General features: G+C 43.7%; 1 protein-coding gene across 11 annotated transcripts; it reads right to left on the bottom strand.

Moving 5' to 3' along the window:
- Nucleotides 1-253: 253 nt before the first annotated feature.
- LOC117891808 (protein NDRG3) lies at nt 254-14,407 on the bottom strand. Of its 11 annotated transcripts, none has more exons than XM_034797491.1 (8): nt 13,937-14,406; nt 8,584-8,944; nt 5,991-6,086; nt 4,989-5,182; nt 4,809-4,929; nt 4,188-4,752; nt 4,026-4,110; nt 254-759 (listed from the first exon to the last, which is right to left on the bottom strand). In XM_034797491.1, the coding sequence occupies exons 2-8, from the start codon at nt 8,790-8,792 to the stop codon at nt 359-361; spliced, it is 1,671 nt and encodes a 556-aa protein (XP_034653382.1). In that variant the 5' UTR covers nt 8,793-8,944; nt 13,937-14,406; the 3' UTR covers nt 254-358. The 11 variants fall into 11 exon arrangements, with proteins under 11 accessions (XP_034653382.1, XP_034653383.1, XP_034653385.1 ...); XM_034797492.1 differs by having other exon boundaries at nt 5,991-6,074; nt 13,937-14,405; XM_034797498.1 differs by lacking the exon at nt 254-759 and adding an exon at nt 1,997-2,089 and having other exon boundaries at nt 13,937-14,400.
- Between the last annotated feature and the right edge of the window lie 509 nt (nt 14,408-14,916).

The following is a 14,916-nucleotide window of genomic DNA, read 5'->3' as shown; positions in this document are numbered from 1 at the left end:
AAGCGAAAACAACAACGAATTCTCTTTAATGATTAACGTAACTATTGGATTTTTCTATAGCTCTGATTGTGTATGTGTGTGTGTAGTGGAGTGTAGCGGGTGTCTCTTGGAGCACGGCTCGGCTTTTAAGACTACTCTGAAGCTTGGCTTGACTTGGCTGCGGCTGCGGCGGCGCTGCACTGCGGCTGCTGCTGCTGTGTGTGTGATTATATCTGCCCTCTTTTCGCTTGTAACAACATTAACAAAGTGTGGATTAAGGCCTGACCATCTATTTAATGTACCTTGGTGTGGAGTAGTTTTTTTGTTTTGTTTATCTTGATTGTGGGAAGAAGGGTTGGGCTTGGGGGGTCGTAACAATCTAGGAGCTGACCGGCTCGGGCAGTGGGTTCTCGGTGATGCGTATCTTGTTGCTCTGTGTGCCATAGTAGAGTGTGCCGGATGTGTCTGTGGTGACATAGGCACGGTTGCCATTTCCGTTTCCATTCTCCTGGTCTTCCTCCTCCTCGCTGGCATCGGCGTTGTTATTGTCCCCGGCTCCGTTGCCAGCTCCGGCTCCGTTGTTGGTACAGTTAATGGCCGTCTCGCGTAGCCGATTGCCAATCCGGAGATTTAGCTGCCTCTGGCGATCGTGCTCCCGCTCCCGGTCGCGCTCCTCCATCGCTTGCTGCTGCTGCTCCCGGAAGTTGGCGAAGAATATCGAGGAGTATGTGTGGTACTTGGTGCCGCACGGGGAGCTCGCCGGTGTCGAGAGTGGCGTTGCTGTGGCAGTATTAGTGGTTGGTTGATTGTTGGTTGTTTTTTTTTTTTTTTGGAGGGGAAGGTAGTAGTTATTTACGTTATGTTACTCTTGAGCATGTAAGTTGTTGATTGGTTGATTGATTGATTGATTGACTGGTTGGTTGGTTGGTTGTTCTTGATGGGTGTTTTTCTTTATACACTTTCTAGGGATTTGCTGCTGTTTAAAAGATGTCTGTGTGGGAGTGTGTTTTGTGTGTTTCTGGATTATGTGTGTCTGGTGTGCATCTTGATTGATGATTGATACTGGATGATGCGGCGACATTCGTTGCTCTGGCTGATGTGGCGATCTGACAATGAGTGGCGGGATCGATGGCTGCGCATGCGCGGATGAGGCTGTGGGAAAGAGACAGACACAACAGACTCGACTCCGTCTGGAACTAGTTCTTTTTCAGGGTTGCTGTTGATTCGTTTTCGTTATAGTTTCGAAAGTTTACGTTGTTCGTTTTATTCAGAATTTTCAGATATACAACAAAAGCTGCTTACACTTTCAGTTTTTTGTTTTTCCATTTTTTGCATATACTTTTGTATGTATTTATGTATTGTAGTTGTATTTATGTATGTATACAATAGCACTGCATGTAGAAAGTATGTATAAATTGATTGCTTCAATTACTCGTACAAGCTGCGGCTGCTCTGCTGCTGCGTGGGGGTGTAATGTGTGTAAGGTATGTATGTGTGTAGGTACAGCTCGACTTTCAGGGCAAGTAAATAAATAAATAAGAAATTCAAGACATAAGGGAAATATGTATAGCACATAACCATACATGGGCAATACGTTTATTGTAAATATTTATGTAGACAACAAATAAAATTGGAAACTAATGCTGTTGCCGCCGCTTCTTATGTAGTTCTCTTACGACTATTTATAATCCATAATCAATATAAAAGGTTAACATTAAAACAAAAAGAGCACACACAAAAAACGAATAAAGAAAAGCTCTAGGGCGGGGGTCCAACTTGTTGCTGTACCGTTACTGTTTCGAGAGCTCGCGGGAGTGTGTGTGTGTGCATGTCCTGTGGTGTATTTTGTGTGTATGTTTTTTATGGGTGTGGTTACTTCCAATTTGTCTCACTCTATGACCCCTCCGGCTTCTTCTTGTGTGGGGAGTCTGTGGAGCCTGTGCTGCTGTCACACCGCTGCTCTTGCTCTATCTCTTTTAAGCTTTATCTTCCTTGGCTTTCTCTCCTTGCTCTCTGCCTCTCACTCACTGCACACTAAGTTCAATTTGTGTGGAACTGCTCCGACTGGCCATTGAGATTTTGCGTGCCAGCTTTTGGAGCGTGCCAACAGCTTTTTGCGGTTTTTGGGTGATTTTTGACAATTATTTTTTGGTTTGATGTTGTTGTTGTAGTAATTGTTGTTGTAGTTGTTGTATTATTGTATTCAATTTGCGTGTAAATAAATGAAATAAATAAAACATCAAATAAATTATAGGTTTTTATCTAATTAAGGTGTTCTGGGTATGTTTGTGTGTGTGTGGTGGATAGGTGGGTGTGCTGGGGAAAATCAAAGAGCATTGGAAAAGCGTCAAAGCATCAGTTGTTGCCAGGCCGCACAGTGCTGTTGTACTCTACTGTAGTAGGCATAGCCAGGGGATCATAGAAGCAAACTACGTGTTCGTGCAGGCAGTATGCAAAAGTCACTAGAGAGTATTTTTTTGTTTGGTTCGACTAAAATCTCTACATTTTGACTATTTTATAAGTACATAGTATATATTTGTATGTGTGTTAATTTGTATTATTTTATTAATTAATTAACTAAATGCATTCCAACTAGAATTTCGTAACGGTATTTTACTGCGCTGTGTGCCTTGGGGGCCTTGTTGGGGTGTGCATCGTCCTCTACTGGGGCTTCTCGGATACTACAGTTTTGTGTATTTGTATGTTTTTGTGTGTGTACAAATATACATACCATATATGCGTTATATTTAGTTGTTTTTTGTTTGTTTTTTTGTTGAAATTTTAGAGAACGCGCATTAGATAAGGAGAAGAGATTTCAGATGTTTGAAAACGAATTTCGAAACGAAAAGAAAATCAGAATTAGAGTTGCATCAAAAACCCAGACGCAGACCGGGGACCAGATCGATGGATGTATGAAAGAATGGATGGGTCATGAAATTCGAATGGGTGAATGGTACCCAAGGTCGTGTGCATTTTGATGGATGGTGTTGCATGTGGGATATGATTTTCAGAGTGCAATTTCGTGTCATATATATTTTGTTGTTGTTTGATTTTTTATTTGGATTCGTGTGGCGTGTTGTTCGGTAGTTTTGATATTTTTTTTTTGGCATTTTTTTGTTCATTTTTTTTTTTGTATAGTTTGTTTTTGGTTTGTTTTGGTATGTTGGTTTTTAGCAAAAACAAGCAGTTTTGGAGAAAGGAAAAAGAAATGAAAAACAAAGTAATGAACATATTGAAATATCTTGTTGTTTCTGTTGATGCGATAATGCATTTGGGGTTTTCGTATTGGATTCGGGTTTATCTGTTTCATCTGTTTCAGTGGGTTTCGTGAGGTTAGGGCCCTAACTAGGGGTAGGTTTTTGGGGTTGGATTATTGCATATAGAGAAAGTAAACTAAGCGATTTGATTTTCAACAACTTTTCGGTTTTTATTTTGAAATACTTTTCTTGCGTACAAATACTTTTGCTTCTTCAACATAATACGAGCGAATTTCAATTGATTTTTTGTTTCCAATTTGTAAATTTGTTAAATATAAAATTTTGCACAATTTGTTTAATAATAGTTTTTCTTTGGTTTTGTTTGTTTCGTTTTTGGGGTTTGAAAAGCTTTTGATTCTCAAAGACTCTCATCCGTTTAGGCTAAGGTTGGGGTTAGGGTTAGGCCAGAAGGCCACTTGGAGTGTGTTTTTCTAGGATCTAGTTGGTGATAGATAGAAAGATAGTAGAGGGTCTACGCTAGGTGCCTCTTTGGAATGGTTCTTGAACTGAACTGAACTGAACTGAAGCTAAGCTCCTCTTTGGAGCGGACTCTGGAGGCAGCTCCACGACTGCTCGCAGTCCCAGTCGGGGTTCTTGAGGGTCAAGACTAAGATAGTTGTTAGGGTTAAGTAGTAGTAAGAGTAGTAGTAGTAGTAGTGGATAGTTAAGAGGGTTTAAGTAGGTTATAGATTGCTGAGATTGTAGCAGAGATTTGCTGAGGTTGTTCAGTTGTTGTTGGAGTAGTTGGTTGATGTTGTTGTGGTGGTGTGTGCGTGTTCTAACACTTACCATAGCCCTCGCCCTGCAAGAACAGCCGAAAGGCCTCGGCCAGCTTGGCCGGCTGCTCCTCGAGCACCAGAGCGCAATCGGAAATCTGAAAGGCAAAAAAGAAATGGTCACAGTCAGAAATCGGGTAAACCATGCAGTGGGCGGGATAAACAATCAAGAAACCTTCATCCAGGACGAGTTTGTGGGGTCCAGGCGACCATTGAAGGTGACCGTGTCGTCCACGTGGGGCGAGAGCGAGCCCGTGATGTTGATGACGGGCATCTTCAGCGTGGTGGCCGCCGTCTCTGCGCCCGGAGTGCCTGGCGGAGTGCGCGCCAGGTGCAGGTCGTTGCGATGAATATATGCGTTGATGAGCATGGCCAGGTTGGTCGGATTGACGGCGCGCTCAAAGTGCTGCTTATACATCTGCACCAGGTCGTGGTTACGCTCCTCCGGATTGCGGCCAAAGTGATGCCACATCAAGTAGTCAATCACGCCTTGAGTCATGCCCTTGGTGCGCAAGAAGCGGGCGTTGAAGCTCTGGTAGCCCCACTCGATCCAGCCCGACTGCGTGGACACGCAGTTGATCAGGCACAGGGCCCCCACCTTGTCTGGATGGCCGTGGGCGAACCTGGCCAAAATATTAGCACCAGCTCCCACACCGAATCCAATCACGGACTTTAATCCAAAGTGCGACAGCACGAACAGCAGCTGAGCGGCCAGCTCATCCATGGTTGGATACACGTAGCTGTTGGAATGGAAATGGAATTAGAGAAGGATCGTTACAGATAATTTAAGACCTACTCCTCTGGCAATGCTGGAGCGCCCTCCTCCTGTCCGGGTGCCGTCACATGGTACACACAGAAGTTCTCCAGCAGGCCCCGCATCACTGGGAAGTTGAAGAAGCCAGCGAAGCTGGTGGCATCTGTGCGAGCACGTATTCTAAGACTGGAGCTTACTTCAGTTTAACAGAACAGTACTCACAGTTTAGGCCAAGATCGTGATAGGTGACGATAGCCGGCTTGGATGTATCGCCCTGTATGGCCACGTGTATGTCGCCCTTGTCTGTGGGCACACGGCGCTGGTCGCAGGCCTCCAGTATGGAGCCGCGTGCATTCGGGAAGTGCAGCTGCACGGAGCGCAGTTCGATGTCGTCCATGGGATCAACGGGCATGGTGCTGTGTAAGGAATGGCAAAGCGAAGGATTCAATTAGTAAGCAGCTTAGCATGTTTCTTGGTGAATAATCTGAATTGATTAGTGGGGGCAGCAGCAGCAGTTGCTGTCGAAGCGGCAGCTGTTCACTCGATCTATGGCTCTGGGTGCATCCTTATCTATGGACTGGTCTATAAGGCTACTACTAATACTGCTGTTTATCGGGTAGGACTGGGGCATGATCTCGCTGCTCGACTACGCACTATATGGCATATAGTTTATGTATCAATGTGTGTATCGTATGCTATTTATAGTGAATGCAAAACTCAAATCAAATCAAGACTAAAGAAGTTCGGTTAATCAACATTCGGGTTAGGGCAGAGACAGAAAGAGAGAGAGTTAGAGCTAGAGATAGAAAGATGCTTTTATAGGGTTTATTTTCTATTAATCGTCTGCTTGCAATTCACATAACAAAAAAAGTGAAACTCAACTCAAATCTAGGCAAAGATACTTACAAAACTTACGAGTAATTGTTGTCTCTCTCACAGAGATATTCATAAATCAAATTCTAAATGTGTGTGTCAAATTAACATAAAACAAAACTTTAAACTTGTGTGATAGTGTAAGGGTGTTAACAGTGTATCCAGTGTGTGTGTGTGAGTGGGCGGGGGGCGGCTCGAATATCTTACATTCGTAGTTGGGATTTGTTTTCAGTTATACAATATATACTTATGGGGAATATATTTATAATATGTTTATGGGGGGAATCTGATTCGGTCGCTGCTTGGGCTGTTGTTGTTCTTGGTACTTGGGGATCGGTGAACTTTGCTTACCCCAGCAGGTGTGCCTCCTCGGCAGTGTGTGTCGGTGCTGACGGCATCTTGGTGTTCAGAGTCTTACCAGTTTTGTCGCGGTCTCTGAAAGAGAGTCTATGAGCATGCAAGCAAAGAATAACCAAAAAATAAACACAAACTCTAGGCAGTTCCTTGAGGACTTTTCCATGGTTAAGCACGTATGCGAAAAGTCAACAAGAAACCTCTTTCGATATATGTATGTATTAAAGATATATATTTATCTTGAGTAATTCTTAAGGGAGATTGGCAGAGAAAGGCACAGACAGAGAGAGAGAGATACACAGAGAGCAAGAGAGAGATGAAGAGTTTTATAGAGTAATTTCGCCGACTTAATGAATGTGAGTAAATGTGGATTTGATAGGACGGCACTGAAGAACAGCTGGAGGGGTGGGCTGAAGTGAGAGGCAAGGACGCTGACTAGGCTGTCACGTTGCGTTACGTAAAACGTAAGCAAATGAGTCACGCAATGTCATTCGGGGTAAACATGCCGATGTGGGATGTGGCAGATGTCTGGTGGATAAAGAGAGACAGCAAACAAGTGGCGCCAGAAATATGAGACCAGCTGCTGCCATAACAATTTACCGTTCCATTCCCCTTGGAGCAGAGCTCTCTTAAACTTCCGCAGAAAGCGGAAAGGTGGAATGTGCGAGAATAACTTTTGTTTACTCTCCCCCACGCTTTTTTGGCAAATAGAAAACTTTTACTGCAAGGACGGGCCCCAAACTCAATTAGTTAATGTTGTAGCAGAGAGAGACAGAGAGGAGGGATAGAAACTTGTGGAAAGGTAGATTCATTATCCTGGAATTGCCGGAATGGAATGGAATTTTTGTGGCTATCACCTTTAATTGGTTACGTGATTATGCGCTCCAGCTCCAGCACAGTCACAGCGGGAACTTTAAGCTGTCCCACAGGAGGGAAGAACGAAAGCGGAACGAAAACTATTCGAATGGAATTCTTGCCAATGTTCTCGACTACTACACCAGGAGCTTGCAAGGACAGCTTTAACTGGAATGAAATTCAGACTTTAATTGATAACTTGATTAATGCCTTGAAAGGTATTTAAAGAGCATGGCCTGTTGGAAGTGGAAAGATTCATCCACTGCCCACCACTGGGTAATTACCATGAAAAACTCTGGCAGGGGATGAATATCCATTCAAGGACAGATTTAATCGTATAATTACAGGCCATAGGCATTTTTGTTTGAATAATTTATAGACATGGATCCATTCGAATTAAATTCTCTTTACTAACAAATCCATTCCTTTGAAAGAGTATGGTGGAAAGGGTTTTACGGGAAAGAGACTGATGGAAAATAACTGTTCCCGTTCCCGGTAATCTGTTGTTTGTTCTTTGCATTTGTTTTCCTCTTCGACTTCTCAGTTTACAGAGCTCGACGCAAGGCAGTGCCAGGCCCTGTTTTAACCGGTTAGAACCGGCTGGGTTTGGTTTGACCCATGGATAAGTGCAATGCACTGAGCAGAGAATTTCCGAGCTCTCTCGCTTACAATCGTTCTTCTCACTTGGATGCGAAATTAATTGAGCTAAATCACGGGCACAGGCTCCAGCCCCACTTACAGCGGAAATATTAATTAAAGCACTTGAGATCTGGCACAGATCAAGAACGGACAGTAGTATGTGCTATGGAACGAATGTGGGTCGGACCGCGGCTGGCGTCCAACTAAACCGCTATCTCGGCCGCCGTCGAGTCGGGAGTGTGGATTGAGTGGAGCTTTTGCTCAGCTCTCAGCTGAACGTTTGTTGTATTGACAAAACGGCAGAGCTGTGCCGCACAGCGGGCGGTAATGCAGCAAGGCGGTAAAAGTGCAAACTGCGCTGCAAACTGCTTCGACCTTGAGACATGGCTAACCAGAATGGAGCCCCGAAAGAAGATTCGATGACGGAATGTTTGGATAGGCAACTACAGATGCTCTATCCTGATATTAATGCTTACATTTTTGGGTCTTCAGAGAGGATGTGGGTGATGATGTAAAGGTAATGATATGTCCAGGATATGTGTATTCTTTGTAGCCAAAACAAATCAAATGCAAAGTGCAAACATAGCAAGAAGATACACAAATAAATGCAACAACGGCAATAATCAAAATCAAAACACATGCACTCACAATTAAGCGGAGGGAGAGGATAGGGGGTTGACAGAACACAACGCTTAGTTGAATGGATAAGGAAGGGGAGGAGAGACAAGAGGTCGAGAGAGTTTTGATGTTCCGCTATAAGTGCTGGCAGTGAGAGAGAGTGCGAGTAAAAAGGCGTGGAAGTGAGAATAATGTGAGGTAGTGCGTGTGTGAGAGAGTTAACGGAACGGGAGTTGTTTGAATAAGAGTAAGACGGGTGCGGGAGTTTGATAGTAGCAGTGCCCAAGGTGTACCTGTGCAAAGTAAGGCAGTGCCAAGGCGCGCTCTCACAATATTTAGTTGCCGTTTGTTTGTTTTCTCAGAGAGCGATGGAAAAAGGCAACGCTGAGGCCTCGCCTTGTACAGAATACACCTTCGGAGTGCATAAGAAAGTGCGGGTGGGAGCTTTTTGCAGTCCCACCCTCTTCCCACCACTTACCTGACACCGCCAACAATGACCGGCTGGCGCTCGGAACGCAACAGCTCCTCGCTGTCCCCTGGCGACGATTTGATCGCCTGCCCAATCACCCGCTTGACACTCTCGAATACGGAGGGTGGAGCCGAGGGCTCGGTGGTGGACTGATATATGGCGCTGCCATTGCCGTTAACAGCCGGCAGCGATACATAGCCGCCCTCTGCCTGAGGCATTGCTTAATTTCTCTATCTTTTAATTATTTTCTTTTGATTTTTTAAGTTTGTTTGCGCTCTTGACTGTTTGCTTTGATTTGTAATACTTAGCCTGCTTCGGGTCTTGTATTCGTATTAACAAAACGAAATACGAAAAGAAACGGAACTTCCTCCTCTGTGCATGCATATTGCGTGCGTGCGTGTGTTGGTTTGGTGTGTGAGAGTGTGTTAATAATGCATTTGATTCATCAGCCACCGTCGGCGTCAGCGTCAGCGTCGATGTTTGTGTGGGAGTATAATTGTGTGCGTGCGCCATGTATTGATGGAGGCAGCAGACAGACAGAGAGATCAGCGCGGCAGCGACAGCGACAGCGGCGGGTACGTCACATAACATAAATCATATAAAAATAAATAGAAGAGTACACAAAAATTATAAAACTAAAACAACAACAAAGAGACAACACACACAAATTGAAAGCTGTGGGGCAAATCAGTGTGTTAATGCAAGGTGCGGTCTCTGCCAGAGAGCACTCTCCAGGTGGTGCATATTTGGTTGCAGTGCGTGAAGGCACACCGAGACATCAACCAAATATGCGAACACAAAATGGGAGTGGGAGTGTGGGAAGGCAGCACCTTGTGAAAGAATATGCTTTTAATCAAGAGGAAAGAGCAAAACAGAAGCGCAGTTAATGAGGGTTAATAAGCAGTGAGGCCTCGCCATGTTAAAACCATAACCAGATTTTGTTAGATGAGAAAATTATAGTTTGAAGTACATATAATAAATCTAAAGCCCCATTTAAACCCAGTGCCTTCTTTCACTGTTGTCCCCTTTAGGCACGCTTTACTGTTCTAAAAGCTTCGGCGTCAATGTACGTACTTGAAACTAAATATGCAGGCCAAGCCGCAAAGTGCCAGACCGCAGAGAGAGAGAGAGAAAGAGAGCGAGAGAGATAGGAAAAAAGAGACTGCAGCCCATCATCTGCTGCTGTTCTCCATCTCTTCCTCTTACCCTTGCTGTTGAAGCACATGTATGCATTACATTAACCCAGTTTTGCGCCAAGAGGTTACCCGGGTCCGGGCAGCTTCGTGCCCTGGCCCAGATGAGGGCCAAGAGTGCCAAAGCCATGAAATTCTCACACATGCTCAGCAGGATGACTACGATGTGAACCCTTTGCCCAAAGAGGGGTGCTGATTGAGTGCGTCACACGAGCAAATTTATCAACTAATAATCGCAAAAAACAAAAAACAAAAAGAAACACAAGCAACAACAAAGGCAAATGCAAAAGCAACAAAAAATATAAATCAAAAGCAGCTCCCCACTCGAGTGGGTTGTGCCAGCTATGACGCAGCTCCAAAGCAGATATAGATTAATAAATTCGTACATATGTACATATACTCGTAGTAATAACCATACAAACATAGGTATACCTATTTAACTGTGTATAAAATTATACACCAAACAGAACAAAACTCGTTATGAATAAATCTTTTTTTTGCGTCTTAGGTTATGAACGGCAGTGAGGGCAACGTATTTTGAACTCGTCTCTGAACTGGAACAACATTGCGTATGACCCTCCAGAGAGCGAGAGAGAGAGAGAGAGAGCTGTTTAAAGTTTTATTATACAGAACGCCATAACTTTTGTTGCTTCATTGGTCATTACCCATTTAAACTGCAGCAATACCCATCTTTTGCTGCATAAATTTGCAATAAAAAAGTACAACTTTTGCCATAAAAAGCTTTTTTAAGTAGAAGCCCCTCCATCAATGCTGCCCCAGTAATTGTTCAAGCTCGCACCCTATCTTATCTGCTTATCATATTATAATACAGAAGATTTGACTGATTCTTTCAGTTATTCTGATTCACTCAGCAAAGGCAAGAGACATGTCTCCAAAGAAGTAAGAGAGAAAGAGTGAAAATGAAACACGAGTAACTTACGGATGAATTCATTCAAGAGTCTAAAGCTACAGTTTTAGTCAGTTGAAACATCAAAACCTATGTACATGTATTCCAGAAAACGATTACCAATTAGCGATATTCTCATGCTTCTGGGCTTTGGCTACCATTGTTATCTTTTGAAACTTAATTCAGCTCGTTTCTGGGATTATGGCTCAGTGCATAACGAGGTCATCATATTTCTTCCTTCAAATCTCGATCAGTCACGTCTGAAAGACGTGATTTTTATACCCTCCAAGGCTATAATTTTGTCAGAAAACCACCCAAGCTTTGCAGGACAGCGTTCTTACTAACATAATTTATTCCTAAATTATTACTCGGTCCTAAAACTATTAAAATTGCGTAGTTTGAAAACAGTTCTTCACCACTAATCGACAAGAATTTCAACCACCATTTAAACACGGACACGGACCGAAACATTGCAGAATGGCAGAATCCTTTTTAAAGTTCCGCCTGCTGTAGGCTGGAGGTTACAAGGTAAGTCATTTAAGACCCTCCTCCACCCTTGCAGAAGCCACCAGCAGAGCTCAACTTTGACCTTTTCCCTGGCGATTTATGGGCGCTGATAAAGTTGCGCTTGCACTTTTCTCTGTGGCCGCACGAAATGATATAATGACAGCAGAAGAACACGGGTACATGCCTACATACATACATTTAAATATAGTATGGGAATGGCTGTAAGATTGTATAACTATATAGCGAAAAGCGATTTATCAGCGGCACATCTGGGGCACTTCAATTCCAATAATTGCAGGCCAGAAGCGTGTGCCATTTATGGCGAATTATTCATAATTACACTTGTACGCGAGGGAGCAACAAGGAAAGCAGTAGCAGCAGAAGAGGTGGAAAAACTCGTCGAGCCATGGAAATTGGCAAATGGAGAGCAGGTTATACATAGGTACAACCTCATAGTACCGGGTCATGCCCGTGTCCGTGCCAAAGAAGCACACGAAATATCGACAATTTGGCCGAGCGCCATGGCAACCGTTGGCAGGTCAACGGGCAACAACAAACCCATTGGAGAGGAGGTTCCCTAGCTGGGAAAATAGTCACAGCACTATGAATGTATTCGACATTTTGGTAGATCTTCCGCTGAGCAACTCCACTCCTCTTTGTGCAGTCAGTCAATGGATGGGCTTGATTTCCCCTCAGAAATAGTCTTGCAACTGCAACGATTTCATGGTCCTTCCCGTTTGATTGAGTGCAATTTGTCCGAACCTTTCAAGGATATATCGCCTGCTGTAGCGACAAAATTGCAAAACAGAAATTATTCAAATGTTCTGCTTTCCTTTCAAGAGGGGTAGGGAAACATGGACGCCCGCCTAGAGGGACCAGGGGCCAGGGACAGCTACAACGACAGCAAATCACATAAAGGAAATGTCACGCTATGCCAGGCCGCAGGCCAACGAAAAAACACGATAGACGGAAAAACTGTAGGAGCCGAAGATGCGATACCTCGAATTCTTATTATCTATTTCTATTCCTATTCCTATTTAGCTTTATTTTTTGAAGAACTGAACTATAACTTCAGGGACTTATGCTGCCTGTACTCAAGAGGAATATCTTCCAGATTTCACTTATTTCACTGGCCTTTCCAGTTTATTTGCCAAACGGCTGTGCAAAACCATCATACCCTTTGCTGCAGAATACAAAAACGTACAAAATCACACGTTCAACGTCAGTGTGTTGTTGCAGGATATGCGAGGATATGGGGTGAGCAAGAGGACAGTTCGGGGTTTTCGGAGGTGGTGGCGGACTGTGCAGGTTGCTTTACTGTTACGTGTTTGCAATCGATTTGAAAGTTACATAAAAACAGAGCTGCCGCCGCAACTGCAGAAGAAAGGGAAGAGGTATGGAGCCAGAAGAATAACAGGAAGAATGGGCAGTGGGTATTTAGGTAAACCACCTGAGTGGACAAGCGAAACAACAACGACATCATCATCAAAAATAACAACAACTAGAAGGAGTCGCCAAAAGCAATTTGTGAATTTTTTCTTAGTGTTTGACTTAGTTAGTGTTTGCCTTCGTATCCATGTGTGTATGCTCGTGTATGCGCTTGTGTGTGGGTTTTGGGGGTAAACTGACCTACGCATTAAATATGCAGAATAGTCAAACGGAATGGAGAATTGAAAACGAAAGTGAATAAAGGAAAATGACTGGCGATGGCGCCGACAGGTTACCGTTACATCAAGCACTCCGTCCCCGCCTCAATCGCAACAGAGAGAGAGAGAGAGCAATAAAATATCACGAAACAGCAAAAAACAAATGTCTGCAAGTACCGTTGAGCTTCTAACAGGTGAAAACTCTAGGAACAAAGAGAGTCGCATGTCTCCGCTTCCACTCTGCAGAGGCCCCACAGTGCTGCGGCGAAGTTTTGCTGGAGGTCGCTTAGAGCTGGGAAAACGTCGACAGAATGAGAGAAAGAGCGGAAGAGATATATGGATAGATAGACGGGGAGAGGCAGAGACAGGCGCTGGCATTACGTCAGAGCCGTGGAGCCATTCCATTCCGTGGGGCTTGTCAAAATTAGCAGCAAAAATCACAACAACAAAAATGAGTAAAAACGTACAAAAAATGAAGAAATTGGGATGCATTAGTGGATATATAGTATATGTATGTAGCTAGACAGCAGAAGCAACAACAACAGCAACAACATGCAGGTTGGTAACATTTAACAGCTAGCTGTTAACTACAGCAGGAAAAGGAGAAATAGGCAAGCAGAGAGAAGAAGCAGTGCAAAATACAGTTGTGCTAATTGGAAAGAGAAACAGAGAAAAAGAGAGACAGAGACAGAGAGAGAAAAAGTAATTACAAATACATGGATGCAAATGATAAAGTTTGGACGATGCAGCGTGTTTTAATGGGGGCGAGCGCAAGAGTTTTTAAGACTTGAGAGAGAAAGACAAGACAGACAGAGAGAGGGGACGGGGGAATGGAGAGTAGCAGTAGTAGTAGTTGAATAGAAATGCAACAAAACAAATGCACAAGGCAGAGGGGCAACGTAAGATATGACGATGATTAAATGAAGTTAATTTTGCTGCTCTTTCGCTGCGTTTTGCATTTGTTTTGTCTATTTTCGCGTGTGTATGTATATGTGTTCATCGTGCTTGCGTAGTAGGTGTCTGTGTGTGTGTTTCAGTGTTTGAGGAGAATGGAAGATAGGGTGTGCGGGAGTGGGTGTGGAATAGTGCTAGTGGACATCAAAACTCACCTGACGCTCGTCGTCGTTGGCCGTGTGTGTGTGTGTGCGTAGGGGGTGGTGGAGTCTCTCTTCCTGGCAGAATTGGGTCGACTTTGGGATTAGCAGACGGCAGGCAGGTGCAATACAGGTAACCGTGTTGTGGACAACTACTGCACGCTTTTAATTGCTTTTCTTTACTGTTATCACAGCCACTGTTCTTTCCACAAAACGGACAACGGCAACAACCGCGGCGACGACTGATTCTATGAAAAAATCAATATTCGGTCTCAAAAACGTTTTTACAACTTGTGTAATTCGGCTCCTTTTCTTTTCTGTTCGCGTTTCGCCCGATTTTGTTCGCGCACTCGCTTCCACCCACAAGCAGGCAGCAGGCAACCGTTCGCGTTCTCACACACTTCACACTTAATCTTCCAAAAAATCGCAGACTAACTAGTTAGTTGTTAGTTTTTCTTTTTTTGTGTTTAATCGCTACAGCGCGACGATGAATCTGTTCTGTGACTGGGCTCTCGATATTTTGTTGTAGAGGGTATGCCCCGATGTTGCCATCGATGTTTGTTGATGAGGGCATGCAAGGTGTTGCATTGAAAAGGTGCTCTTATAATTAAACAGCTATTGTTTCGGCAAGGAGGACATTACTATTAAAATTGAATATATTTTTTGTTTTCGTACATTATGACTTCCTTTATTGAGGTTTCAAATTGTCAATAGTATCGATATTATTTGGGTTTTCCACCATCGATAGTGGAAACAGTCGATGTTTTCCAGCCCTATTAAATAAATTTGGGCGCGTTCACCAGGGCAACTTGATCACCGATCCATGATCCATTGCGGGTTTTCAGTCTTGGTGAACGCGAAACTAAGGATATTAACATGAATGGGTGCTCGTTTTTTCGTTCTCTTAAATATACTCCATTGCAAATTGCATACTGAGCTCGTGGTCAAATCAAATTGGAACATTGCTTCAACAAAAAGGAAGTGGTGAGCTGAAT

Source organism: Drosophila subobscura, chromosome E (genome assembly GCF_008121235.1).
Source record: "Drosophila subobscura isolate 14011-0131.10 chromosome E, UCBerk_Dsub_1.0, whole genome shotgun sequence".
In the NCBI taxonomy this organism is placed as follows: domain Eukaryota; kingdom Metazoa; phylum Arthropoda; class Insecta; order Diptera; family Drosophilidae; genus Drosophila; species Drosophila subobscura.
The sequence above is the reverse complement of the archived record's forward strand: the minus strand, read 5'-3'. Positions and strand labels throughout refer to the sequence as shown.

Coding starts and splice junctions, on each gene's coding strand:
- LOC117891808 (XM_034797491.1), bottom strand. CDS start 8,792: ATGCCTCAGGCAGAGGGCGGCTATGTATCGCTGCCGGCTGTTAACGGC. Junction 5,183..5,990: donor GAGGAGGCACACCTGCTGGG/GTAAGCAAAGTT, acceptor TTCCTTACACAG/CACCATGCCCGTTGATCCCA. Junction 4,111..4,187: donor CAAACTCGTCCTGGATGAAG/GTTTCTTGATTG, acceptor TTTGCCTTTCAG/ATTTCCGATTGCGCTCTGGT.